Here is a 27,018-nt window from a genome sequence, read left to right as displayed (position 1 = left end):
AAACGAATGTTATAACGAAGTCAATTCGATATAAACGGCATCAGTTCGATGAAAGTGGAAGTGATACCAAAACAGCGACAACCCAGCGCCGAAAAACAAAGCGGGAGCCTAAACAAACTACATCTGCTATTGTGTCTGAGAAACTGTAAAACTTCGTGGCCGTTTGACAATCCGTTTACCTCACCCTATATATATATATATATAAAGAGGGGGGAAAAGCCATTAAAAGAATAGGTAAATGATGCTAGACGTGTTTGAAATTCAAACTTACAGTTAAGATGGCTTCTATGGCTGCACATGGAGAAACAGATACTCATTGAACGATGCGACAGCACCAGAGGACACGTGTTTCGCCGTGTTTGCGGCTCGTCGGCCCTGGGTAGCTGCGCATCGTTCGGGATTGGCAAACCAGGAGTCGCTCGCTCGCTGGGTGACCCCTGGTTTGCCAATCCCAATATATATATATATATATATATATATATATATATATATATATATAAAACAACAAGAACGAATTGGGGGAAAATTACGTATTATGACAATTTCTTTTATCTACGATCCAGGCTTTCTGAGAGTTTATATTCAACTTATCCCCGAGGCGACTTGTGTTAAGAGTATAGGCTCAACCACTCACAATACAGCGTTAAGAGTTTCTAGTTCCCAGAAGGTATATTTTCTGACAGTTTTCATTGAACTGTTTCATATTTATAAGCCCTCTCTCGATGTATTCTAAAATTCGCGGGACACTGTATCGGGAAAGTGCAACAGATAGAGCAACTCAGTGATGGAGCACCTTCTATGTAGCTCTCAAAAGAAAATCCCGGAACACGACGTCGCTCGGGCGTTACTTTGCTCATAACAGTATGACGGGAGGTTGACTGATTCTCGGTTTAACGCTAGGACACGCCTAATGTCACGGCCTATGATGCCGTGGTGGGCTCTGGAATCCCTTACGCTCTCTGATAGGTCGATTAGAGGTGCTTTATTCTTCGACAAAATGGTAGACACCTTTCTTTTCTTCTTTTTTTCTACTAATAACTTCCGATAGATTTCTCGTGTAGCGTTAACGTAAACAATGTGCTCCACCCAAACAATCTTGCCCACTCGCGTCTGGGCTTGTGTGCCTCACAAAGTGTATAGGTCTGTATAGTTGTCCCTTTCTTCTTTTTTTCCCCAGCCTCCTTTCCCTTCATTTGTTTTACATATAATGAGCCCTAAATAACGCGTCCTAGAGTGGCTAGTCCCGAGTAGTTTAGGACTAACGTCTCCTTCTTTTTTTTTTACCAATCAATCAATCTTGGAACGGTTTTGGAACGGAAGCTTAAAAGAAGTGTGGAACGGTCGGTTTGCAACCAAGTACATCGTTTACGTTTAGCAGCGCACGTATAAATGTACAATATGTACTGCTTGCGGCACGGTTGTCTGAAATCAGCACACCGTGGTTTATATACTTTGAAAGCGATAAAACCCCCGTGCCGGGGAACAAGTCAAAAGACGACACAACACATAGGCACAGTCGTCTTTTGACTTGTTCCCCGGCACGGGGGTTTTATCGCTTTTAAATTATGCTGCACCGAACAGCCCAATTTTTAACCATTTCCATCTCAAACCTGGAGGTGTTGCAAGATCATTTACCTCAAGTAGGAAACGCGTGCAGCATGTCCAACTTTGTGTCCAGCTTTGTGTCCAGCATGTCCAGCTTTAAATACAATATTGGAACAACATTTTCGAGGGCAATCAAGGAAATACGGGCTGCAGAACTGCTGACAGGCGATTTCAGACAGCCGTGTCGCGAGCAGTACGTGTCAACACGCGTACGTATTGTACACGCACTCCATATGACAAAAAATGCCACGACATTTTCTCGTTGGTATACACCCGCATGTGATACCCCGTTCTTGTTCATGTAATACCGCGTAAATAGGCAGTTTTAGCACACCTTTGGTAAGGTTATCGTACCTACCGGAACCAATCGCACTCGTGACTCAGACTGTTATCCACTGATTGGTTCCGGTTTGCACGGTTCGACGCAAGCCACGCTATCAACGGTTTGCTAAAACTGTCTAATGTTGCTTAATAAGGTTATAAAAAGAATGAGCGTGTAGTAGCCAGCCCCAAAGGACGTAAAGCAATTAGGCTCGCGCCATGTGACGCACGGCGGATCGGGACTTCTTCGTCCTTTGTGGCTCCGGCATCGCGCAGAGCGAGCGTAAAATTCTTTTGACCATTCAGTTCTCAGTTTTCGGGCCTAACGGCCGAGCAATAAACAGCCTCCTGCTCCCGTCCTTTTGGGAACTCCTCACTCGTTAGCCATTCCCACAAGTTCAGCATACACTAGACACGCACTTGAAGTTTCATGTAACAGATAATCACGAACGTTTCTGACAAGGCAATCTTTTTTTTCTTTCAGAACTACCTGTGGAAAAGCACAGACATGGGAGAAACGGGACCTACCAGCAGTCCACAGACAGTAAGTAGGAAAACAAAGAACCAACCACTGCTCCAAGGCACACAGAAAATCTATAAAGACACTCAAACATTGTCGCGCACTTACGAAACGATAGCAAAGTTCAAGGAGTACACGGTTTCAAAAGCTACAGATACTTACGAATATCACACAGCGATGCTTTGGAATCACGCGCTTACAAAACGCAGTACGCAGGTACATTTTCGTTGATGTTCCACTAAAGAGTTACAATTGCATGGCACTTTATAAACAAGCAACAGGTGATTTAAGAAGGCGTCAGTGCATTTTCATACCGATACCGTTCTCTGTGTAGGGTGTCTAAGATAATTTTCTGTTCAGCTACCTATACGTTTCACAGCGACATCGCCTAAAAGTGGCGGCGGTGTCCACTTTCGCATCAGTGCAAGCATAAGACTGAGGAATATTGACCATAAGGTTACCCAGACTTCTGAATCAACTTCCTTCATCTCATAAGTGAGGTGCTTTAGTGTAGTGTCAGGCTCAATTGGATTAGGTTTACACGTAAGGTGTGTCAGCCTATTTGTCAGCCTGCTGTAAGGTGTCAGCCTGCTGAAAGGTGCGTCAGCCTGCTGCATGTGCTGCAAGGTAGGACAGCGTGTCGTCACACGAATAGGCTGACACACCTAGACTCGATTCGATGGTCCGTTACATACAAGGCATTTGACCCGGTTTGCAGCATCGCGGCCCTGGATTACATCCCGTCATAAATCGGGTGTCCACAACAACAACATACTGACAACGACGAGTCAATATTGAGTCAACTTAGAATGGAAGACGCTGTTGCGAATGAAAACGTTATGGCTTGGTTTTCTTAAATGAAGTGTAATGACCGATATCTCTCCAGAACTGGCGCCTCATTCACGGCAACAGCAGAGCCTCACGACACAGCAGGCTGACAAGCACCATCCGTATGGAAGGAATTCCTATAAGGGTTGGTATTTTTTGACAGACCCTATCAATTCCGTATATTTAAACGCATTCATTATAGATAACAAAATACCTCAGAGTTTGGTGTTAATAACACCGCCTGTATTGAGAATGAGAAACGAAAAAGGCGTAAAGCAAGTTTTCTTCTTGTGGCTCTTTAACGCACTGCAGCATGCTCTCGGGTCTCTGTGATCGAGAAAGTCGACTTTGCGAAGGACTACTTGGCAGTCACGAAAATGGAATTGATATCAATGACACAAGTAGTTCTACACCACACTTAGTAGTTCTGTAATTCCTTATTACATGTTAATGAATTTTCTTGAATTGATTTGTTTGTTTTGTCTTTTTGATATTCGTTCGAAACTCTAACACGCTATACACTCTAAGAAAAAAAGGTAGAATATCCCACCCAAGCTGGTAGAACGACAGTACATTTACCATTTCGGGCCAATCCACGCGCGCCCTCTCCTCCGCGGGTATAAGCGTCGTCGTCCCTTTCTCTTAATCCTCACTCTCACGCTTCCTCTAAAAAAAAAAAAAAAAAAAAGAAGGTCAGAATTTTCTACCAAAGCTGGTAGAACGACAGTTTCTACCCTGTAGCTTGTTTCTACTCTGCATTTATACCTAAAAGGTAAAATTGATTTGCATAGGAATGCGGTTGCGATACAGCTCTACCGAGATGAGTAGAAAATTCTACCTTTTTTTTCTTTAGAGTATAGAATGTACAGAAGGTACAGAAATGCACTTGCATGCAACATGTGAGAAAGTGCCAGACATTACATTTGTTTCACATCCACACTTCATATAAGGATGCCTCGATCTGTGCATACCGTACAGAACAACATACCAGCACATTGTGAGCACTAAACATTTGCATGCGAATACGCGCCCTGCAGGGGACGTCTGAGAACTTTTCTTGTCATGCCCACAAAACACGGAAATAAAGTGCAGAGAGAGAGAGAGAGATGCAGTTTCCGAGTCTTCGAAGAGCCCTCGAATGCGAAACTTGTTACGACAGAACGCGTCGACATCAAATACGAGATCTTCGTGGAGTGCCAAACAAAACAATGGCGGCAGGCAGTGAGACCAGCTGCCTCCGAGATACTGGGCAAATAAACCAGGGCGGCTTAAACTGATTAGCGGGAACGTTGAAACTGACGGAAAACCGACCAATTTGTTTTTCCGTTCCGCTACGTTCGACGAAAGCCAGATTGATTCCCCCCTCGTTCTCAATTACGTTGCCGTGAGTCTGAGAAATGAGATGCGCGCCCATATCTCACACTTCACGAGCAGCCTTTCGATATGGGCGTCCTGTATCGAGGAAAGGAGAAAACGTTATTACCTACGGGGAAGCAACTGGGGCTCGTTGCATCTACATAGGCGCCTTACTGGCACGCGTATTCAGAAGGAATTGCAGCACGCATGCATGGATCTATTTGGCGGGCCTGCATCTCCGTTTACTCCTCCTTTGTGACAACTCGTCAGCGTCTACGAAATAGCTTCTTAGTCAACTAACATTAGACATCCACTAGTGCCCGTGCACAGTTTCGATTCGAAAACGCAACGCAAGCTCAACATGCGGAAACATTAAGCATTACTCTGATTTGATTAGATCAGAAGAAAAAAAAGGAACATGTTACTTTACATACCGTTTTCTGTGCGGCATCTACTTTCCGAGGCATCTTTAGCATACTTGGAAGATATTGATGTGCTTCCTTCAGCACAGCTTATTGTTCGGCCTTTTAATGCATTAGCATTAGGAGTGTCAAAATGGAAAAAGCTGTATGGAAAAAGTATATGTATGTGTATGGGGGGAGATGGTGAAGCCTCACCGAGGCAGGGGTATCAGTGGAGATATAAAGGGGAGATGAGAGGGTAAGGTAATGGTAATGGAGGTAAGGTAATGGAGGTAAGGTAAGGTAAATGAAGGTAAATGATATAAAATTGAAGTTGTTGAACGTAATTAAGAGGTACGCGTAATTAAAGGAAATTAAAGCGAGAAAGTTGAGTTTCAAAGTAATGAATGTAAGAAATATGTAACTAAGAGAAAGATTAAATGAAATTAATGATTACCGAAGGCAACCGCTTGATACCGAGGGAACTAAATGTAATTAAACGTAATTAACGTCAATTAAAGGGAAATTTAGAGTAATTAAACCAAGTAAACGTAATTAAAGGGAATTAAATGAAATAGAAAATCGCCTCCGGTATCTTTCGGCAATTAAAGGGTAATTTAGGGGTAATTTAAAGTAATTTAGGCTATCTAAATGGAGCTACATATGGAAATTGGAAGCGTCAAACCAGAAGTCAAGTATAGACCGGAGGTAGACAACCGGAAGTCAATTTAGGCAGGAAGTGAAGACCCGGAAGTCAGGTTAGACCGGAGGTGGATACCAGAAGTCAAGTATGGACGGGAAGTGGACAAAAGCCAGTCGGGTTTAGACCGAAAGTGAACAACCGGAAGTTGGGTTTAGACCGGAAGTGGATACCTGGAAGTCGGGTTTAGAACGAAAGTGAACAACCGGAAGCAGGGTTTAGTCCGGAAGTGGATACCCGGAAGTCAAGTATACACCGGAAAGGGCGCTTAATGCTAACGCATTCCTCCCATTTACGGCTAAATCGCCGGAGAATTTTATGTTATCTGTATTTGGAATCCTTCCTGCATTTGGAGTCCCTTCCGGGACTGAATACACTTACGTATATGCGAAGCTTAACGACTACTTGCAGTGCTGCGATGTTGATTTCACGGCCAGGAGACGAAAATGAGGAGCAAGTGCATACTAGGAGACTATAAGCTGTACTTGCTCCCCAGTCCCTGGTGCAGAAGTATCGACAGTACGTTGCCCATGCTTTTTAAGCAGGACTCTGATAAGGTTATGAGATTTAATAGGGGATTCCTCAGCTACTTCTTAAAAGGTGTTCTCTACACCGTCCCATCAACGAGCAGCGATTTTTGCACCGTGATGAAAGAACGGAATGCAGAAAAAATTTGTTTAAGCGCGACCTCCAGGCAGGGCAGCAGAAATTAATGGCCGTTTGAGAAACCACACCCTGCGACCGCAGATCCCTTGAATCAATTTAGCTTGCCGTTCATTAGCGCCCAGTTTTCTTGGCCCAGTTTCGTTCGAAAGTTTTTGGAAGTCCGCTTACGTTACATTCTCACGACGGCGCTGAGAAGGACACAGCCACGCGACTTATCCATTTTGAACCAACGTGCTCTATACCTTCTAGCACAACCACGTCGTCCTGTTTCGGTCAAAGTTGCGTTGCTATCGCGATGCCATTTGTACTGCCGATAACACCCAAGGCATTGTAGGAGACGTCACTGGCTATTTTGAGCGCGGTACTGGTTATTTTGAGTTGGCGATTTGTGAGTTACTGCGAAGAGGGCGTTGCTGAGTTCTATTCTACCATTATATGGTGGTGTCGTCACTCTCATTGGAACATTTCGACAACAGATGCCCTGTGGTTACACACGTGTCGCCCTGTAAAGCGTGCTTTGCCTGCACAACAAAGGAGCTTAAGAGGAAGCCGAACACACGTTAGTGAGTTTTGGTGCCTCTATATGCTGTCCCCTTTGCGTACATCAGGGTGGTTTATGTTTTGCGTGCGTGGAACCACCAACGCTATCCCTTACGTACGCAAAGGCGATAGCGTATGACGCACTAAAACTCACTAACAGCTCTACAATTCATGCGATGACAACGTTGCGGTTGGATGCCATTGCGATGAAGGTTAGGCAGAAGGATTGTATTACCGCTGAAATGTTTGTTATCGTTAGTATTACTTCATTTATGTGTCATCTCTTCTTTCTATCTTTCATTTTACATAACCGTATCGTCGGACGCGTTTATTTGCAGAACTTGGGAGCTTCGGAAGCCTGCTGTGCACATTCAGAGCTGGGGAAAACATGCACTACAAACTACTGTTAAAAACCACTAAATATGCCTGCACCTGTGCATGCAGTTTCCGAAACAAGTAGAGCGATAGAACGATACGCAATGAGGAAGTGTGCTTCGGAAGCGGATTGTTCCCTAAATTCCCACTTTGCGTTCGAAAATAATACTACAATAAAAATGTACCTTCACGTGCAATGCATATTCACAGTACTAATGTACGGATCATTACAGATGGAACATACTTCGCTACTGATGACTCCTACGCGGGTGAAGATATTGCTGATGTTCCGGGTATCGGTGAGATATGGTTTCATGTTCGTCTATGACGTCGTGATCCGCGTCTATGCCACATCATTTATGCGAGTAGTTTCCCCACGCACCGAAGTTAGCCCGTGCATTCACCATTTTGTACGGACTTAAAGGGCATGACTAGAGATAATGGAGACTTTAGCCCTCCTATGTAAAAGTAGCGGGGCGGCTGAAATATAAACGGCATATTGCATTATGCATGTTATTTCCATACCCATCTATCCCATCTATGAAGTTACTACATTTCATAGAGCCATATTCGACTGCTGTACACATATTCCATCCTTCTGGAAGCTTACTGGTTTCAATCTAAGAGGGGACTGCTCCGTATAAGAGTTTCGCTTTATTGAAAGATACTGAAGTCTGAATAGTTCACGAGCGCTAACACAACAAACACAAAGTTAGTACGAACAACACAAGGCCTCACTACCTACGTCATGATCTGCATTCATACATACTTTGTCACACATTGTATCATATGCGTGTAAAAGGATGCGACACTACCATATCCCTTACCATGTTTCTCTCTCGACCCAGTGGGCAGTCACCACAGCGCTCCTCCGCTTTATCCACGCTTCGAACCTTGTCAACGCCTTGTGATTGTGTGACTCTGTGTGTGACTTTTCAGTTTTAGTTTTGTGTTCTTCCTTTCCTTCCCTTATCTCCTTTGTTCTTAACTTTTATTTTTTTTCCTTTTCTTTTCTTCTTTCCCTTTCTTTTCGTCTTCTCTTTTCCTTTTCATTTCTTTTCTTTTCCTTTCTTTACTCCCCCTTTTCTCCTTCTTTCTTCCCCTTTCCTGTTCTTCCTTTCCTTTTCTTTTCGTCCCCTTTTCTTTCCTTCTCCCCTTCTTTGCCTTTTTTGCTTGGAATAGCAAGCCGACCTTCGTCTGGCTGACCTTTCCTTTCTTTGTCTCAATAAACATATCCCCCACCTTACCATCACGTTCGTTCACCATAATGTTGTTCAACATACTTCAATCATCTCCAATCTTTTTTTTTCATCTTTTTTTTCATTCCTTATTTGTGATGCGTAGTTTATAAAGCGGTCAGCATTGCAATGTACATACCGCAGCTGCTCCCAACATTCAGCTCGCATATGTTCTTGGCCCACTTTGATCCTTCTATTCGTTGCACAATGGCGTCGTAAACTGATCATCGTTGCACACCTTGTGATCACGTTACGCATATACTTGTAACATATCTCTCCTTACAGGCAATAATGTCGCGGGCGGCACATCTTCCAGCGCTCAGCTATGCTTCGTCAGTGTTGTACTTGTGTTGACGCTGCTATTCGTCAGCGGCACGTCGTCCCACGAAAGGCGGCTCTAGTGTCCGTGCCACGACGAAGAAGTACACATCGAACTGCAGAGAGGAATACTACATTTCACAGCGTCACGGACAATGACCGAGCCAAACTGACACACATGTGACGATGGAAGGTGGACGGTGGTATCGACGCATCGTCGGGACGATCCTTGAGATTCGTTAAAGCTCGAACTAAAACGCTGTTCGTGGAGACAAAAATGCTGTGCATTGTGGGTCTCTTCGTAAGAACTCTCAGATGGAGGTGGTTGTGGGAGGAGGTATCGAGTGAGGTGAATGTAGGTTACAAAAGCAAATTCGCGATTACACTGTGTCTGTTCAGATTATTATGACGATTTTGTCGAGGGCTGTACCAGATATTATTGTTCTGGGTTAACTATTGCTCGAATTCTCCAAAAGAGACACCCTCCTTACAACGAGTTCAACATGAACAAAATTCCACATAAACCGAAATTCGATAAAAGTGAAAACGACAAAAAAATATTGGCACTAGCTTCGGAAGCGCGGAAGCACTGCGACAGCAACAAAGAAAGGTATTTAAGCAAACGAACCTTGGACATGAGCACCTCCGCAGCCCTTTAGGTTATATGGACAAAAGCACGTAAGCTGGGTTTGCCGTACGGGCTTTTGCCGGATCGCCGTACGCACTAAGCGGAATTGGCTGGCACGTTCACTTATCGGGTTCCAAACGCCTTTATTCCGGTCGGGACAGCGTGAGACTTCGGATAAAGCGAAGGATAATTCGATTAAAAAAGCGATTTCGTTATAACGAGGGTTGACTGTATGTGCTTCATTTGGCGTTAAGTGTTACATTATATGTTTGTGATTGAAAAAAAAAAAAGAGACTGATTGCTTTGTATCATCCTTACGTTGGTCTGTATTGCGCTTCTGTTTCTTTTCTGAGAGCTGTGTTCATTGCCGCAAGAGGAGACGGAAGTGAATGCATAGAATAAAGAGGTTGTCACTTGGTAAATTTGTGAGCGCTGACGACAGACGCTTTGAGCTATGTTATTTCGAAAGCCGTTGATAACCATAAACCATTCATAACTAATAATGCACTTGCAACTTGCTTACAACGGTATCGTTTACAGCGATGCTCTACGCCCGACTCGATGCAAAAGTAGTCATAGTATATAAACCGAGTGCAAAGAGAAGGGCTTCCGCATGAAAACCGCCGATATTTCGAACAGAGACTGGTCTTCTTCTGTGCACCATCCTCATCACTGGCATGGCAAAGTGTTTAAAGGGTTTAGAAATTTAAAGGGTTAAGAATTGCGTGCTAAAGGGTTCATGGGTACTATGGGTTAAAACCCTAGTACAGGTAGCCACGAACCCTTTAGCACGCAATCCCTAACACCGTAAATGCCATGCCAATGATGAGGACGGTGCCCAACAACAACAACAACGACAATAGATGATGCAGAAGTGATGATAACAGTCTCTATTGAAAATATGGGGGGCTCTTGTCCTGAGGTTTCCTTAACATTTCCTCAGCGGCTCAATGGATTTTCTACCTTTCTACTTAAACTGAGTGTGGGGTTGGAGTGTGGAGCAGAGTGGCAGCCGCTAAGGGTCCCTCCAGCTCCACTGACTGCACAGCAATCATGTGCAGGTATAAAGTAAACAAACAAACTGCTTCTTATAGCACCGGCACGGACAACAACAAGCAGTTCCGAAGACACCCAGGCAAGGTAAGAAATTCAACATCGGAAGTCATTCATAATGTACATGCGAGGGAGAATAAGCAGCAGCTCTTGTTCTTCATCGCATTTGATGGGAAGGGAGAAAGCGCGCTTCTGGTGGAGCGACAAAACTGGTCTGCCGGTTCTTTTTTTGTTTTGTTTTTTCGGGTATCATTTCCCCGCGGGGGGCTGTACTGGCTCGATCTTCCCTCTGAAAACGGCGGCGACATCAGCGCACCAAGTGGAATAGATGTTGTCATTGCAGCGATCTTCTATCTTTCACAATTACAAATGTTCATCAGTCAAACTTAATTAGGACAACCCCACACGAGATTGCTATAGTGCGGCCGTATGGCGGCTGACTTGACCTAGAACATTCAGGCATTTTTAGTAATTGAAGAAAAGACACTTCCCTGCTTCATAAAATTATGTCCAAATCTGTCGGGGACACCCAGTATAACGACGCGGAAGTATGCATTCACACGTGGCAGTACTGGGGACGTCACAATTGAAACATGAAGATTGCCTCTGACACCGCACGAACCACATTGTCTACGCAACTATTGCGCTGTACTAGTCCGTACGGATAGGTTAAAGGGACGGCCACGTCAGTCCCAGTCGATTTCTAAACCATAGTGTTACTTCATTCGCCGTGGACCACTGACTACGGCATCGAAAATCCCACGCGAAATACTGGAGTAGTTTGACTGTTATTCGACGGAATACATGACGAGAGCAGACGCCGGATGCTGAGAGTATGCCGCAATTCTCTCTCTGGAAAAACGAGGAAACGTCACTCCCTAAGAACCAATGAGAGGGCGATATTGAGAAAAGGAATGCCGTGGCCGTGCGGGCGTCTCACGGAGTTACGGGGCGCCGCCCTCTCACTCCTCCGCCTAGGGAGTGACGTCACGCCGCCGGAGTCTCAGCAGCTCCGGAAGCAGCGCAAATTTAATTCCTAAGCAGGAAGAAAAAAATTTTAGTTGCCGGCCGATTGTCGGCCGATGCCGGTGTAGCCGATTTGAAACCGTTAAAAATAAACGCTCAAGAATAAACGCGTAAGTACCCACTGATAAAAATAAAGCGTCCATAATATACGCTTAAATAAATCCATGAAAAAAGTAAACTGCGTAACTATCCACCGTTAATAATAATAAGTTGCCAAAAACCTACGCTTAAAAGTATATCTTTAAAAAGTGAGGTGAAACCGGCTCTCAGTCTCAGGCTCTCAGCCCGCCCCGCCCAAAGCATGGTGAACTGCAAGCATGGGGCTTAACTAACCTCACAAGACCAAACTAACCGAAACTAAACTAAACTAACTTAACATAAGTAACCTGATCTAACCCGACGCTGAATGCAATCAATCCGCCTCCGTGCTAGATGATGGGGGGATTTTGAAACAGTTTATTTTTAATGGTGGATTCTTAAGCGGTGATCTTTAGCGGATATTTTAAGCACTTTGGATATACTATTTGGATATTTATTTTTAATCGTGTATTTTTTAAGCCGTTCATTCTTTAAGGTTTTATTCGTAAGCGGTTTATTCGTAATGGTGGATTTCGGGTACCCCCCTCCCCCCATTGGGGGTACACTGTCCCCATTTATTAATGAGCCACTACGGAATCTCGTGTTTTCAGAAGCCCACCGATAACTTATGTCACTGCAATCTACGTGCGCCTCGTATTGTATTCTGACAGAATAATTATGCTTCATCTGATGCGGAAGTGTTGTAAAATTAATCCCTATTCTTGGTAAGTATGACGTCACAATGTGAGCAATATATCGTTCGTCTGGCAACACTGCTTCTCTAAGGTCGCTTTCCGTCCGCCTTACCAGAGCATCACATCTTGCAGTCTTATAACGGTGGCCAGAGAGCGGAGAACAGGAAGGTGTGTGCGGCTGTTGCTAGGAGACGCACGCCAGAGCTCACCTTGACGTCATCGGTTATTCGAGAATCCGAAACCATGAAGTTTTGCCGGTCCAGCCGAAAAAACGAGGAAGCGCGCAATGCTTAATGGCGGCACTAGTGTTTTAGGTCCTGAGTGTTTTGGGCAAAAAGTTAATAAATAGCAATTGTATTTTAGTCCCGAGTGGCGCTTTAACCGCTATCTAGGCAGACAAAGCAATAACCTCAATAACAATAACTTCCTTCTTGTCACAGTCATTGGGCTTGCCATCATTCATATTTAGAACACATTCAACGTGCTTCAAAGGAGAAGATACGCTATTGTAGCTGCGGAACGCGTTCGCAATATCCGTGTCGATGGGCCGTCCTCCATTTTCTAACCAAAGTCAATATAGCAGAGGAAGTGTGTAGAAATGGTCAAGTCCTGCTGTCTTAGAAATGAACTTCACCGCATAGCACGCTCCTCGGCAGCCATCATCTCGAATGATATCGTTATCGGCCCCGATTTGTTGAAAACGGGAGGCGTACGCCTTTTTTGTGACAATTATGAACAGCATAAGTGTCACAAAAAAGGCGTACACCTCCCGTTTTCAACAAATCAGGGCAGATAACGATATCATTCGAGATGATGGTTGCCGAGGAGCGTGCTATGTGGTGAAGTTCATTTTTAAGAGTGTGGGATGGCTTCATGAACGTTCAAAAAACAACTCTGAAGCTTTATAAGCTTATTCTATACGAGCTTTCGCGTGGAGGGCCCTGAAGAAGCGTGACCCTCAATGCGAAAGCTCGTATAGAATAAACTTAGAAAGCTTCAGAGTTGTCTTTTGAATGTTTGTGAAGCCAAAGTCAATATCCGTGGAAAGAAATAAAACGCCATACAAACAGTTAACGACATTATCAATGTTTATCATCATTAGAGCTCTAAAAGATTAACGATGCAATGTCGAAGTCGTTCTTGGAATACGTCAGGTATTAGATATAAATCGCGCGCACAATTCACGATGCTCTTTGTATTCATCTTTCAAATATTCCGCACGCCGAGGGATAAGACGACGTGGAATCCGCTTATTCTCCTAATTATCCCGCTTATTTTTTAAACTAGACTGCCGTTCAAATTGAACGTAATAAACCCTTAGTGGCGTTTGAACATCAATAATCTTTAAAATCGCTAAAAAAAGACCCCAGTGTCAGCAACAAAATAAAAAAAAACGACAGAGACACAAAACACGGGACTGACGAACCAAGGAAGTTTATTCAGCAAAACATGAATAAGCCTCAATCGAAGTGCGCCAATTAATTATTGTTTGTTATTTACGCTGACTCACTCAACTGATTCATAAATGTTCGACAACTTACGCAGGATAAAGTATGTACAGGATGAAATTTATGCACAGCATACCTAACGCGATCAAAATACTGCACGCTCAGAGCCGGCGGTGCCTCCACCTATCCCAGCGCACTACAGGTCAAGCGAGGCGTTGCGCTAATTTTACGCTGCGGAATGAAATTAAGGATCCAAACATTTGCCGTGCGGTCGCGTTATTTTCCACTGAGGTTTGAGTTCGAAAGTACTACACGCTTTCAAGATAAATAGTGCTGATGAATCATTTTTGGTGCGTCAACCTTCCAATAGATGTCGCGGATGTCCTTGCCGCGTCACGGTTCATTCTGCCTGCAATAACTGAGCTGTGATGTGCTAGAAAGGGTCTTTCTAGCACACTGCAACTAAGCAGCAGCAGCAGCATCAAATAAAGTTGTTGGCACTGCTTGGTCAAGTTCCTAGTACCTATGCACATTTGTGGGGTGATCGTTTGGTGCAGGTATGGCGGGTTTCTAGTTTACCATACTAGTTTACTCTAGTTTACCATAGTGTAGGCTCAAGAGATGACGATGATGGTGATGATGATACGAATTTGTGCTAAAAAAATGTGTGCTTTGGGCTATCGTTTGCGGTAAATTGGCGAAACTCCGTGTAAAACGCAATTAAACTTCTATTGGAAGCCTTTTAATGTTTTGTGCCATCATTTATCTCGATTTTTTTTTACGTTGCTGTGGTGGTCACACAATTTCAGCGTACCACAAACACAGTCTGGCGATCACGTTGCGGTGGCACGTGACAGGTCACGTGGCCCTATAGAGTCACGGACCGACCTACAAGGTCATAATGCCCTGCAAAGCTAGCATGGCCAAGAGAGGCGATGCAGATCGCCGACAAGGTCGGTCTGGTTACGCGGGGACTCTTACTTTGTAATAACTTAGATACAGTGAAATTAAAAAGGGTGAGGGACTGCAGCATAGGCTGGCCCGTGAAATGTGAAACCAGGCGCCCGCATTTCAATTCGGGATCGAAGCATCCCTTGAAACGACAAGCGAAAAAGAAAAAGGTCAGTCCAGCTGCGGGAAATATTGGAAGGAACTGACGAGAATTAGCCACTTAATAGAAGTAAGAACCTCAAAACACATTTAAGAAGTAACGGGCCCTTACGCAGAGTTTCCACTTGGTACAAAGTGCAGAGCCTGCACGAAAAGCTTGTTACTCATTGCATTTTTTTATGTAGTTCATTGTCTGTTAGTTTTGTCCATAGCTTGAAATAATAAAGCGGCAATTAGTATAGGAAACGTCATTCTAGCACAGTAACACTTCCACGTAGCGACCGGCTGGTGATGAAACGTACAGCCACTTTAAACCTTGCGTTAGAAGATGCAAACGATACACACATAACGTACATACGTTACATAAAGACGTAAGACCCTCGCGTGCATGCACAACAGTGGGATTTGCTTTGTTCTCAGAATTCCCGTTAAGAAGCAGAAGAAAAATCGCATTTGAAGGGTCGTGCTGATGACTGGGAGGTGGTGGGTTCGGTCTACAAGTCTATGGCACGGAATCGTTACTCTGGCGTGTAGTACAGCTTGCTGCAACGTTAACTTGAACACGGCGACGGCTGGCGAAGCAGTTGGAGGGCCACTCTGTCGGCGCTAAGTAGAACTATAGGGAGAGAGTGGGCGATCCCACTCACTCTTGGTGGTGTTTGTCGAGAAGCAGATGCTCCGCTCCGAATGCGCGGCCGAGGGTTATCGTGAGGAGGAGAGGAGGAGGCTTCTAGACAAACACCCCCAAGCACGAGTGGGATAGCCCAGAACGCCCTCTCCGTATAGTTCCACTTAGCGCCGATAGGGTGGCTCTCCAACTGCTCCGCCAGCCGTCGCCGCGTTAAAGTTAAATTTGCAGCAAGCTGTACAATTTGGGTTGCCACCTGTCGGGATTTCACCCGAACAGTTCGGAAATTCAAGGTTTGCGTTCGTTGTCTGGGTGAACGTATAAACCCGATATAAAATGTTCGGAAATCGGCGAAGTCGGAGTAAAAACGTTACGACTTAAGTTTTTCGTTTGCATCATCGTCGCCAAAGAGTGAGCGATAGCTAAATTGAGCAATCAAAGCTACGTTGAGCCACATGAAGATACTGTAGACAACCTCTCATCTATTATTAGAACCCTCCATACCCAGCGCTCAGTTTTCAAGTCTCAAGAATTTGATACGGTCCCTCCCAACCCATTTCATCCAATCCATAAGACAGGGCACAAAATGGGGGGAACCGTGGCAGGGACCAACAGTAATAGCTCCCCATAGAACCCATAGTTTGAGATAGTTCACACAGCTCGCCTTCAGAGTAAGAACTCGCCTTTCGGCGTGTACCATCGACTTCTACTGGCTTTGCGCCTGACGACCAGTTATTTGTAGTCTGAAATAACTAAGGCAACTTTTGGTTAAAAAAAAAAAACATTTCATACACCCTATCGACTCTATGGTCTATGTATACAAAGGTCACTGCGTTGCGCTTGCTACCACATTGTAACCAAAACCGAAGTTGCAAAACGAACACGTTCTCCAGCTTTGAATTCCTCCAGCTTCGAATTCCTAATAACGAACGACCCTCATTAGTGCATACTGTCGACGAGATGGGCATCCGAGTTCGCTTGCAGCGCAACATGCATTGCGGCGAAATGGAAATCGCGACAATCCCCCCCCCCCCCCCAGTGTTCTGTATTCGCCCACGGAATATGTGGCAACCCTATATGCAATGCGTGGATGATGCAGTGAACAACGTTGTCATAACCCCCTTAAAACTTTGCCCGCTATAATGTCATTGATCGTCACAGTGTTTGGAAATATCGAAGAATCAAAATAGTTGATATAGGCACCTTGTCGCTGCGCATTTAAACACCTTTTCTACACATCAAAAGTCACTTAGCGCTCCTGCTGGCGAATACACGCATTTAAATTCGCTTAACGCCAGTATTCAATGCATTACCGCTGCGCGGAATAGCAGCCAAAGCTCGAGCATTGAATGCCGTTTATTCCGCGAGGCGATGTCTCAAGTTCGAACACAGGCGACGAGGTAACATGCACGTGTCACTCTTGGTCTAATATTCCGGGCGATGACAAGAACCATAAAAGAGTCTCACGCTGCGCGCGCGTTGTCAGGGGAACAGAGAAGCGCGAACACGAAATTTCCTTTAGCGAAGGAGCTGTCAAAGGCTGGCTCAACAAAGGAAAAAAGAAAAAGAGTGTACAAGACCGCGTAGCGTTTCATCGACTTTGAAAACGTACACACGTGCTGCGTTTAAAGATAAGCACAAGGACATGGAGGAAATTGGAGGCTGGAGGAAGGTGAGCGAGCGGATGAATAAGATACGCGGGTCGATAGTCAAAACAGACAGCATATAGTGTTATGTAGATACTTGTCCGCAGTAAAATAAACGACCTAAGGGAAAGACAAGAAAGTGAGATTAGTTTAGTTTAGGTACGCATCGTGCATAGCAGAAATGAGCGCCCATATAAGTTTGTTTCGGTTTCCACAACGCTAGCGCCCTTGGCGGCAGCTACACAACGCCCGGTATTTCTCCTCAACTCTACGAGACTGGTGTCTAGATTTTTTCGTCTGTGGTGTCCCAAATCTACCCACCTTGATTTCAAAAGGGAAGAGGTGAACCTCAACCTGAACCACCGATCATCGTCATGTTTACATCGGTACAGCCACGGTCTCCAGCCAAAGTATTGAGGGACCGTGGAAATGCGTGGGAAATGTATGAAAAATGCCCATAGGAAATGCATGGAGACGAAAGTTTGTGTGGTCGTGGTAGGTTGACTCCCAGGTTAACTGTTCACATAAATCGTTCACTGTGTGACAGCGGAAGTCTGTCCGTCAAGCAGGTATCGCCTCGCGCGCGAAAATGTGCTGACCTTTTAGAGCACACACCTCGCAGGACGTATGTGCTTCCATGGGAATTCGTAACACATCAAGTGCAGCCCCAACATCCAAGCTTCGAAGAGACGCAAACAACATCAGATTCGATTGAAGGAGCGCTTCCACTTATACATCGTCACGCAAATCTGCATGCCAGAATACACTTCATCGAAGTATTATGTTTTCAAATGCACTCGCGAAGAGCATCTGTCATATGGAACAATCGAAACTTTACAACGGTCCCTCAGTAGTACGGTATGCAGTCTCTCAAACAGCATAACATCTTGGTCCAATATTGGTCCAATATTGTCAATAGAGGACCAATATATCATCAACACACCGATTCTAATCTTTACTTTAACCTGATTGTCCTTCACGTGATGGTCCGTCGTCAATCACGTCACGTAGCCTACAGCAAGAATATGAAGATGAAGATGAAGAATGAATAATTCGGGGATTGACACGTAAGGTAAGATGAATTCAAGTTCAGTGTTCATGGCATTATGTGTGTGTGTTTGTGTGTGTGTGTGTGTCTGGCAGTATCTGTGAGGAAGAAGAAAAAGACGATGATGCGTTTATGCTAGGCAGCAGGACCTGGCTGGCCACCCTGTGTGGCTGGTGGCCACTGTTCCTAGTGGTGGAAGAAGAAGAAGAAGAAGGACCTCGAAGGCAATACCCAATGGCCCACGTCATCTTACAAAGCGATTTAATCGTTGAGAATGTCTTGCAATTCGTTGACGTGGAAGACCTGTTCAGCTGCTGCGAGGTCAACAAGACGTGGCAGGAAACGGGACTTAAAATGCTGCGCAAGAGGCTGGTGTCTGTCGCTGTGAGCTGCATGACCGTAAGTCGTCGAACATGCGAACATCTTCCGCTCGTCACACAAATGCCGCCGCGAATTGCAGGATACGGACCAGGAAACCACGACTCCAGTCGACGACGTGACCCATGTGTGCCCGGAGACCTTGTGCTCGAGGTTCACGCGCTATCGCAACATCGCTCGCATGGCAGGCCTTCGTCCCACACTGGTCTTCCTCTCCTACTATGTAGATCTCTCCCAGAACAAGAGCGGTACCAGACTTCCACAATCATCCGCTCCTTTCGTGACTGCATGGGTGAAATAACTGCAGAAAACTTGTCTGTTCCTACATAAGTTGCACCCACTCGCTTCCCATTGTGTATCCGAGTAGCTTGCAAACGCTAAAGCTTAACTCTACTATGGAACTCTAAGCTTAACTCTACTAAGCATAACTCTACTATTACACTCTGAGAAAAAAGAAACGGAACAATTACAGTTTCTAGTCTTCGAGATTGCAGTACTCTACATTCCCAAGTAGATAGGATTCGCTCCCCAGCACTGCAAAGAGTCCCTAAACTTTGAATAGACTTCCCGCCGTATTCTTACTCGGCCCTGACGAGTCCCTGCGCTTCAAGGGACTGTGCTACTGTGCTTCGAGGGACCCTTCCACTAGCGTTGGCTATGCATTGGGCACTCCGTCGCTGCGCGTGCCGGAAGCGCTGCAAAAGCTACTGAAAGGGTCCCTGGAAGCACAGGGATCCCTCAGGGCTGAGTGTGAATATGGCGGTTAGTCCCAAAAGGGACTAATGGTTGGGGCAATGCACATAGTCCGCAAAAGAACCAAAAGCACTCCTTGGACAACGCGTTCGGTCAAGCAAACTTGTTCCCCAGACGCTGTCCCACTTGGCTACAACGATTTTTCTTGTGAACACATTCGTGGACGTATTTCCCGATAAATCATGTTCATATGCATGCGTAAGGAAAGGCGCGGTAAAAAATATCGGCATGTTCATTTTCCGCACGTAGTGTGGTATAGCCCTAGCTATATTTACAGTGGTTGACAGTGTCCGGGCGCTGCTACCCAGCGATTCCGTGATAGTCTATTTCAAGCTGGAAGTGGTCCGTACACAGGACGGCATGGAAGACAGAGGCCACGAGGGCATAGTCGGTGAATTCGTCTTTCGCACCGATGCCGGACTCGTCACTCCAGAGAAGGCATCGGCCATCGGCATGGGACGCCTTGTCCCGCCCCCGTCGTCTGACGGTGGCGCTGTCTTTCATAACGTACTTCCGGGCGTCCTCGTGTTCCAGGCCCTCCACGTGACAGACGCCAACTTCGAAGGCCGCGCTGTCACCAGCTATTTCACGGAGTCGGCCACAAGGCGCCTTATACAGGTGAACAGATCGGTTTAACTCGGATATACTAAATTGCTCTGGGCGTTTGAAGCCATCCAGGTGGATGTTCTGCCACTATAGGTAACAGTGAACATGGATACGACGTGTGTTACATACGCATGATACCTGGAATGCTTCATGGGTGTTAAGCACATTCAACTGATAGCTCCAGACGCAATAAGCACACTCTAGTTTATGCGTGTAAGATTAGAACAGGGTTGAACGTGGATGCGATGTGTGTTACATACCCATGATACCTGAAATGCTTCATGGGTGAGGGAGGGTTAAGCACATTGAGAAAACTGAGGGCACCAGACGCAATAAGCACACTCTAGTTTATACGTGTAAGATTAGAATAGGGTTGCTTTTTAAAGTGGGACTCCGCAACAAAATCGTCATAAAGGTTGTGATATATACGTAACCTCTGGGATGTCAGGAACATGTGTACGAAATATCTCGTTCCCAAACTGCTCAGATTTTACTCCAACGAATTGATTACGAAGCGAGCGCTTCGCCTCTGTCAGGCGAGAGGGCACTGAAAGCAACACAGTGCTGACATCATCCGGCAAGGGAGAATGCAGGTTTCGAAGCAGACGACAATGCTGGGGTGACGTCACGGTATCCTTCTCCGGACGAACCGTAGTATAGAGCTCTGTTTTCTGCTCTTCGCATTTCGGTTTCGGTTTGCTGTTGTCATCATTTACGAATTGCTCGCTCGCGCAAAATGAATGCGAATGTTGTATTCGGTATCGAGGGGGTGGTTCGTGTTCGTTATGATGTTCACCTATTTTTGTTTTGTTTTTTTCGAGTCCTTGCGAAGTCTCCCTTTAAGGGATGTTGTAAATACCTTCAGCTTTCGCCGCCATAGAATTCGAAGCAACAACGTCCTTGTCAAGATATTCCAAAAGGCGGGAATCATAATGCAGGAAGGAAAAAATAACACCGACCTAACATAACATAGACAACAAATTAATCAGAAGTTTCCTCTCCCATACGGGAGACATCATCAGTGCAGCCTGGTGACGTCTCCCGCATGGGAGACGAAACGTCTTATTAAATTGTTGTCTATGTTATGTTAACTCGGTGTTATTTTTTCCTTCCTACAACGTTCTTGTCATTATCACATGTCTGTTGCTGTTTCTTGGTGGATATTCCACATGGGACTCACGGGAATTTTATATTCAAACACTGAGTACAGTCGACGTCAGGCTTAAACGGAACGCGCTGCCTGCGCAGGCAGCACATCCGGCGGCGGTGAACATGAGTGCGAAGCGGATACTGATTGTAGGTGCGATAACTCTCCAATCAAGCACGTCATGCCGCTGTCGTGATGCGGGGTACCCACTCCTGAACTTATGTCCCGGATGCGGTCTCAAACCCAGGGCCTAGCGCTCCGTGGCGCTGGCGTCCGCGCAGGCCATTGAGTCTGATGACGGCTGTACATGGAGGTACTTGATAGGAATGCACCACACCACTCTTTGTGATATCTTTGACTCGTTCCTTGTACGTGACTGCAGGTAACCTCTGTTGCCATCCTGTGCACAATGCAGAGTGCTCGACTGGCACTTTTTATGGAACGACTGCGTGACAACTTCGGTGAGAGTAGCAACACCATCGCAGTAGCCTTCCCTCGTGATCGAGACCAGGCTGTGTCGGAGTTGGAGGCGTTCGAGGTGGCCTTCCCCAGCGTCCCGGTGCTTGCAAACCAGGCGACAGAATTCACGGTTGACGGTCAGTTTGCGCCCCTGAACAGACTCAAACTCATCTTCTTGCTCATCAAACTTCTCGAGTGAATTCTATCACCACCAGTCTGATGACCATCTTTTTGCGTTTGAGCTGCATAATATTTTGGAATTTATACTCCAGTTAATGGCACGTGACCACACCTATATCAATAAATATTTGTTCAAGAGAACGAAGAGCCGAGTGTCCTGTGCATGAATATGTATATCTGGGCTGTACGTGGTTGTGCAGTGGATGAGACGACGTTAAATATCAGGATTCAACAAGGACACTGCTGGTTTGGCTGCAAACGACAAAGCCGTAGCCCTGTAGCCGTGCCGGGCTCTATAGCGGTAGCGTAAACGGTAAAATCACTAGCCTATATACCTTTGGACTAAACCATATATTGGCGACGGAAATATTCCGAACTGTCTCCACTGAAGAGAGGATTATGCTGATCAAACAGCTGTTTTTGGAAGGAAGCACCGTGGAGTTGAACATAGATTACAGCAGCAGGTGATGGTTTGTGGATCCTTACGGATGGTTGCAACCTCGCAATAAAGCAGAAAGGTAGGTTCGCAACGGTTGGCATTTTTTGATTCTGCCACGGAAGTGACGAAGTGCGAGACGAAACAAAAGAAAATGTCCAAGTATGATCGCACTTAAAGCGAACACATTGCTTTTCTCGGAATGGACGATCGTTACCTTAAGAACAATTTAAAAGGAACCGAATTCATACGTTGCGTTGTTCGTGACTTATGCACGAACAAAACCCCTTCTTCAGCCTGTGGTTGGTCTCCTAAAACGATTCCCCGCGGCGATTGCGTATGACGTTTCTAGCTCTATAAATCCACAACGTCAGTTGTATAAAATAGTGCAAAAAAGTAAAAGTACAAAATACTGCGAGTAAAAAGTATTTAAAATAGAGTACAAGATACTCAAAACAAAGTAATTTGAGTAGATTACTCAGTGCTCTAAGAACTATTTAAGATGATCTTTAAAGTACTTCAGTATTAGCAGTAAGTGAAACCTGTATTCTGAGCGTGGCCGTACAAATGAAAGGTTCATTCACACCTACCTGTGTGCCGGTTGCAAGAAACTAAAGCATATCTTTTATTTGCAAAGCCTTGGTGTCAAGCAATGTTTGGTGAACTTTGGTGAACTCAAGTAAACTTTGGTGATATGTTCTGACCCAAAACCTCGTAATCCCCCCGTATATCAGCTCGGGTCTTTCAACTTCTGGCTCGTGTTTATTGCGAAGGAAATAAATGTCAGGATTATCTTGTACCTAATCCCCTGGGGATTCACCTGGTAGTACGAATAGCAACCGATTTCTGACGAAGGGGTCGGGCTATTGACAAGCAAGGCCAAGCGTGGGACCAGCCTGTTGTACAGGATGATAAATGACAGATGCGCGAATTCCAACAAAAGAAGAAAGAAAGGAAGAAGGAAAGAAAGTAAAAGGGACAAGTTCCAGTGAGCTGAAAATCTGGGCCCCGCGGGGAAGTGTGCTGGGTACGGCTTGACGAGGAAGGAAGGTATTTGAACACTGAGTAGCATATACTTGTCGTAAAAGGTATTGACCAGAGTACCAAAATACCAGAGAAAGTACTTAAGATACAGTATTTTGAGTATGTACTCAAGATACGTACAAGTCTGCGTCAGTAACACCGCGACCAAAAACAGCGCGAAATATACACATATCTCCCGACAACGCGCACACGCTTGAAGCACGCGCACGTGCGGCATTCCACGAGCCATAGCCTGCTTCAGCATTCGAGATCAGTCAAGCTTCCAGCGCAGTCACCGAAAACAGCATGGACAGTGTAGCTGTGTTCGAGAAAGATTTCGTCGTTGAAAGCGTCCTGGGTTTCATGGACACAGAAGACATCTTCAACTGCTGCGAAGTGAACCATCTGTGGTACGCAGTTGGCCTTTCACTTCTTCGCAAGAAGCTCGTCTCGGTGCCAGTCTGTTGCGCCTCGGTAAGCGAGATCGTTTTGCGGGTCTACTGGAATGCAGTACGGGATACCAGTACCCTGTATAATGTAATGTTTCGTGTGCAGTACACAGATCCGATGACGTCTTGCAGTCCAAGCTGCGGACACTCCTGCATGGACATATTTTGCAAGAAGTTCGTGCGCTATCGCAACATCGCCCGCATGGCAGGAATGCGCCCTACACTAGTTTTCCTGGCTTATCGCGAGGATCCCGTCAGCGATAGGAGAGGTAAAAGTACTTGCTATCATTGCGTGCGTGTATTGAAAAAATATTCTTGCCAGCAATGCTAGTGTTAGGCTTTCAGTTCCGCTTGCTGTTCCTTGTACTTCCTGTGTAATCACACGAGCGACATCCCTAGTGATTCTAGTGGAAGAAAAAGCGAAAACATTGTTCCGTCCCGTGCTATGTTGAGCATTCACACGGTGCGGAATATTGGGAGTGGCGTACTGCGCACTTAGCAGACGACACATATCAGACGACACCGTCAGCGTCTTTCCTGTCGTCTGCTACGGAATATCTTGTGGCTGTGTCGCAGGATATTCCCCACGGTTAGCAGTGTACGTGAAGACACGATGTTGAGCGCTCGCGCTCAGAAAGCTAGGACGTTTTTCGCGTCTTCCGCTTCTGCGGGGAATGTCGCTCGTGTGAATGCCTGGTTCCTGTACCCTCTGGATGCTTCTTTCTCCGTTCTTACAATCTTCACTATAGCCATATGTCCCCGCATTTTCAGTCGGTACTAACATTGATCCAAGACTTCCTGATGCACAATGTCCTGCTACGTCCATAGCATATGGCTTTCCTGTGTAGCATATTGGAGGTGGATCAATGTGATTCGTGGTAGAACCATTGCTACGGGACTACATAAAGTTCTTACAGCGTCTCTAGCTTTACTGGATTGTCGCTACGATACCCAGTGTGTTTGTTTCGTTCATGTTTGTAGCCTGCCTCGGCTAATTCTCGTTGTTCACCCAGTGTCGTCAATTTTCTGTGTCCGCGAAATAACCCTGTCCCTCTGTTCCAGTTGTGAACGCCCTACGCGGTCTGCTTCCCGCCGACTGCGTAATCACCTACTTCAAGCTGGAGCTCGTGCGGAATCCTGAAGGATCGAGCATTGTGCCCCATGACGGGATCATCGGCGAGTTTATATTTCGCCAAGACAACGGCCCTTGGACTCCAATGTCGCCCGCTCTCAGCTACCAGTACGCTTCGCCGGTTGACGACGACGACGACACGACAAGCCGGAGTGGTGGGGCGGTCTTTCGCAACGTGCTGCCGGGCGTCCTCATGTTCCAGGCTCTGCACGTAACGGACATCACACCGGTGCGGCACGCCATCACCAGTTACTTCACAGAAGCCTTCACGAGGCGAACCATTCAGGTAGGAGGATGCAGCTCTCTCTAAAGGTGATGCTGAAAAGCTCTAGCACATCGTGACTGTGCAACGAAGTGGGAAGGATTTATGTAGAAGGCGCTGTGTTACGCGTGGCAGTAGGGCACCGGACTACTAGCTCCCTCTGTGTAGGGTAAAGTCACCCTTTGTAGAAGAGAATGCCCCAAAGCCGCATTTTTGACGCCCACGCTTACCATGCAAGAATGCTGTGTACCGGTTTCACCCACTTCTTCAAACCTCCTGTGCTACGTATTTCCTCAACTGCAAAATGAAGTGTGTAGCTAAGAGCTTTGTGAGCGCATCGCATCGCGAGCTACGAGTTAGGCGTCAAGATGGCGGAAATTCGTAGCAGACGACGCGGTTGTCTTCACCCTATGCAGAGGGAGCTAGTACTGAGCACCCTACGTGGCACAAGGAACAGCACGGATGTTTCTTTTCCATGTGTCCAGAGCTCCGGACATACCTACAACGAGGCCATGTCCCCTCTATCTTTCAGGTAACGTCGGTGGTGATCTTCTCCAACATGCCCCAGGAGCGACTGTTCCCTTTCATGCGAAGCCTGCGGAACAGTCTGGGAGCGACGACCAATACGATCGCCGTGGTGTTCCCGCGCAACGACGACGAGGCTCTGCCGGAGCTGGAAGCCTTCCAACGGCTATTCCCAAAGGTGCCTGTTTTGGCCAATCAAGCTACGTTCCACGTGGACGGTCAGTACGCCCCTATCAGTCGACTCAAGCTCATCCTCTTGATCATCAAACTGCTCGAATGACTTCCTCACAACCACCTTCGTTCGCCACGGAACTTGTGTCACATTTCATAACTGCGAATTTCGAAACTTTCGCTGAGAATTAAATGCATAAAGCTCTGATGGTCTGTCCTGTTGGAACTGATGTAGAAACCAAGATCTCTTGCTGCAACGACTGCGCGTAAGCGCAACGGGTACTGAGTAAGACCTTCTTGGCCTTTTAGAACATAACCGTAGAACCCAGAAGAGCCCACATCAGAGAATGCAATGGCTGTCAACTTGTCAGTGACACTTAGTTCTGCTTACGGAAAGGAACAAATAGAACCCCTCGCTCGTTCCCATTGTCCCCTTCGGAGGGTCTTGGGGATATACGCGGATGGTTGTCGCGGAAACTTCCAGCCTTCACCTTCAATATGTGTCGCAGAGACTGTAAGGGATCTTCATTGAGTCTTGCGCCTAACATGTATTCAACGAAACAGTGGCATCCGAAAACCGATAATGCAATTTTAGGCATCGGGCGACGATCTACCCGTCCGATTTTTTCGGGCGGCCGTGACGTCACTCTCTAAGCGGAGAAGTGAGTACGGAGCTCAGTGGAGGAAAGGCACAGTTCAGACGAGTATAACTCTCGTCCCCAGCCCGCGCGGCCATGGCATTCCTTTTCTCAAGGTCTCGTCCTGATTGGTTGTTCCAAAGAAGGAATTCCAGGATAGACATGTTCCCAATCGCTTCCGGCTACAAAGCAAGCCAGTTGAGGAAAGTTGCCTCAAGCACACGATCTAACGGATAAGGGCATAACACACCATCGTGTGGACGATTCAGGCTGAGGCAATCCATCAGTATAGCAGGGGATATAAAAGTGAGAACGTCAGAACCAGAGTCCAGCGAAGACGTTCGGATCAAAGTGGCCCGTATACCACAAATGAATGAATTTCGTGCAACTGATATATGAAATAAGTACTATATGGAATTACGCTGTCACGGAAGTGATGGATTAATGCCCTCTGTATTGAGGACGGCTTTACGAGCTTTGACGTGTCGAGAAAAGATTTTGGCACGTCTACTTTGTTGGTTTTATCAATGCCATACTCTATATAAGGAAGATATATGTCTCCAGCTCCATGTTTACGTTCTGCGGTGTGATCCTGGGCACATTTTTATATATGGGAAACTCTTTTGCGGTA

At 46.0% G+C, this 27,018-nt stretch overlaps 3 protein-coding genes and 1 long non-coding RNA gene across 5 annotated transcripts in view; 3 read left to right on the top strand and 1 right to left on the bottom strand.

Annotated features, from left to right (window-relative positions):
- The window catches only part of LOC135371290 (lachesin-like), an 82,713-nt gene extending 72,853 nt beyond the window's left edge, over positions 1–9,860 (top strand). The window contains exons 7-10 of the mRNA XM_064605399.1: positions 2,411–2,470; positions 3,333–3,419; positions 7,546–7,611; positions 8,836–9,860. Coding sequence (XP_064461469.1) covers positions 2,411–2,470; positions 3,333–3,419; positions 7,546–7,611; positions 8,836–8,951 — 329 coding nt within the window. The 3' untranslated portion in view covers positions 8,952–9,860. The remainder of the gene's footprint in view (positions 1–2,410; positions 2,471–3,332; positions 3,420–7,545; positions 7,612–8,835) is intronic.
- LOC135371293 (uncharacterized) overlaps positions 1–27,018 on the bottom strand; it is a 148,212-nt gene that overhangs the window by 106,542 nt on the left and 14,652 nt on the right. The window lies entirely within an intron of this gene.
- LOC135370390 (uncharacterized) lies at positions 18,360–21,898 on the top strand. 2 transcript variants are annotated; one of them, XM_064604131.1, is made up of 4 exons: positions 18,360–18,627; positions 18,689–18,854; positions 19,637–19,977; positions 21,495–21,898. In XM_064604131.1, the coding sequence occupies exons 1-4, from the start codon at positions 18,361–18,363 to the stop codon at positions 21,768–21,770; spliced, it is 1,050 nt and encodes a 349-aa protein (XP_064460201.1). In that variant the 5' UTR covers position 18,360; the 3' UTR covers positions 21,771–21,898. The 2 variants fall into 2 exon arrangements, with proteins under 2 accessions (XP_064460201.1, XP_064460202.1); XM_064604132.1 differs by lacking the exon at positions 21,495–21,898 and adding an exon at positions 21,214–21,487.
- Positions 23,475–25,955, top strand: LOC135370389 (uncharacterized). The gene is made up of 4 exons (XM_064604130.1): positions 23,475–23,684; positions 23,766–23,928; positions 24,722–25,077; positions 25,586–25,955. Exons 1-4 carry the CDS (start codon positions 23,517–23,519, stop codon positions 25,856–25,858), a joined length of 960 nt encoding a protein of 319 aa, XP_064460200.1. The 5' UTR covers positions 23,475–23,516; the 3' UTR covers positions 25,859–25,955.

The sequence above is a fragment of the Ornithodoros turicata genome, chromosome 10, assembly GCF_037126465.1.
Source record: "Ornithodoros turicata isolate Travis chromosome 10, ASM3712646v1, whole genome shotgun sequence".
Lineage (NCBI taxonomy): Eukaryota > Metazoa > Arthropoda > Arachnida > Ixodida > Argasidae > Ornithodoros > Ornithodoros turicata.
This window is presented reverse-complemented; position numbering and strand designations above follow the sequence as displayed.

Coding starts and splice junctions, on each gene's coding strand:
- LOC135370390 (XM_064604131.1), top strand. CDS start 18,361: ATGCTAGGCAGCAGGACCTGGCTGGCCACCCTGTGTGGCTGGTGGCCA. Junction 18,628..18,688: donor TCGCTGTGAGCTGCATGACC/GTAAGTCGTCGA, acceptor CGCGAATTGCAG/GATACGGACCAGGAAACCAC. Junction 18,855..19,636: donor TCTCTCCCAGAACAAGAGCG/GTACCAGACTTC, acceptor CTATATTTACAG/TGGTTGACAGTGTCCGGGCG.
- LOC135370389 (XM_064604130.1), top strand. CDS start 23,517: ATGGACAGTGTAGCTGTGTTCGAGAAAGATTTCGTCGTTGAAAGCGTC. Junction 23,685..23,765: donor TGCCAGTCTGTTGCGCCTCG/GTAAGCGAGATC, acceptor TTTCGTGTGCAG/TACACAGATCCGATGACGTC. Junction 25,078..25,585: donor TCACGAGGCGAACCATTCAG/GTAGGAGGATGC, acceptor TCTATCTTTCAG/GTAACGTCGGTGGTGATCTT.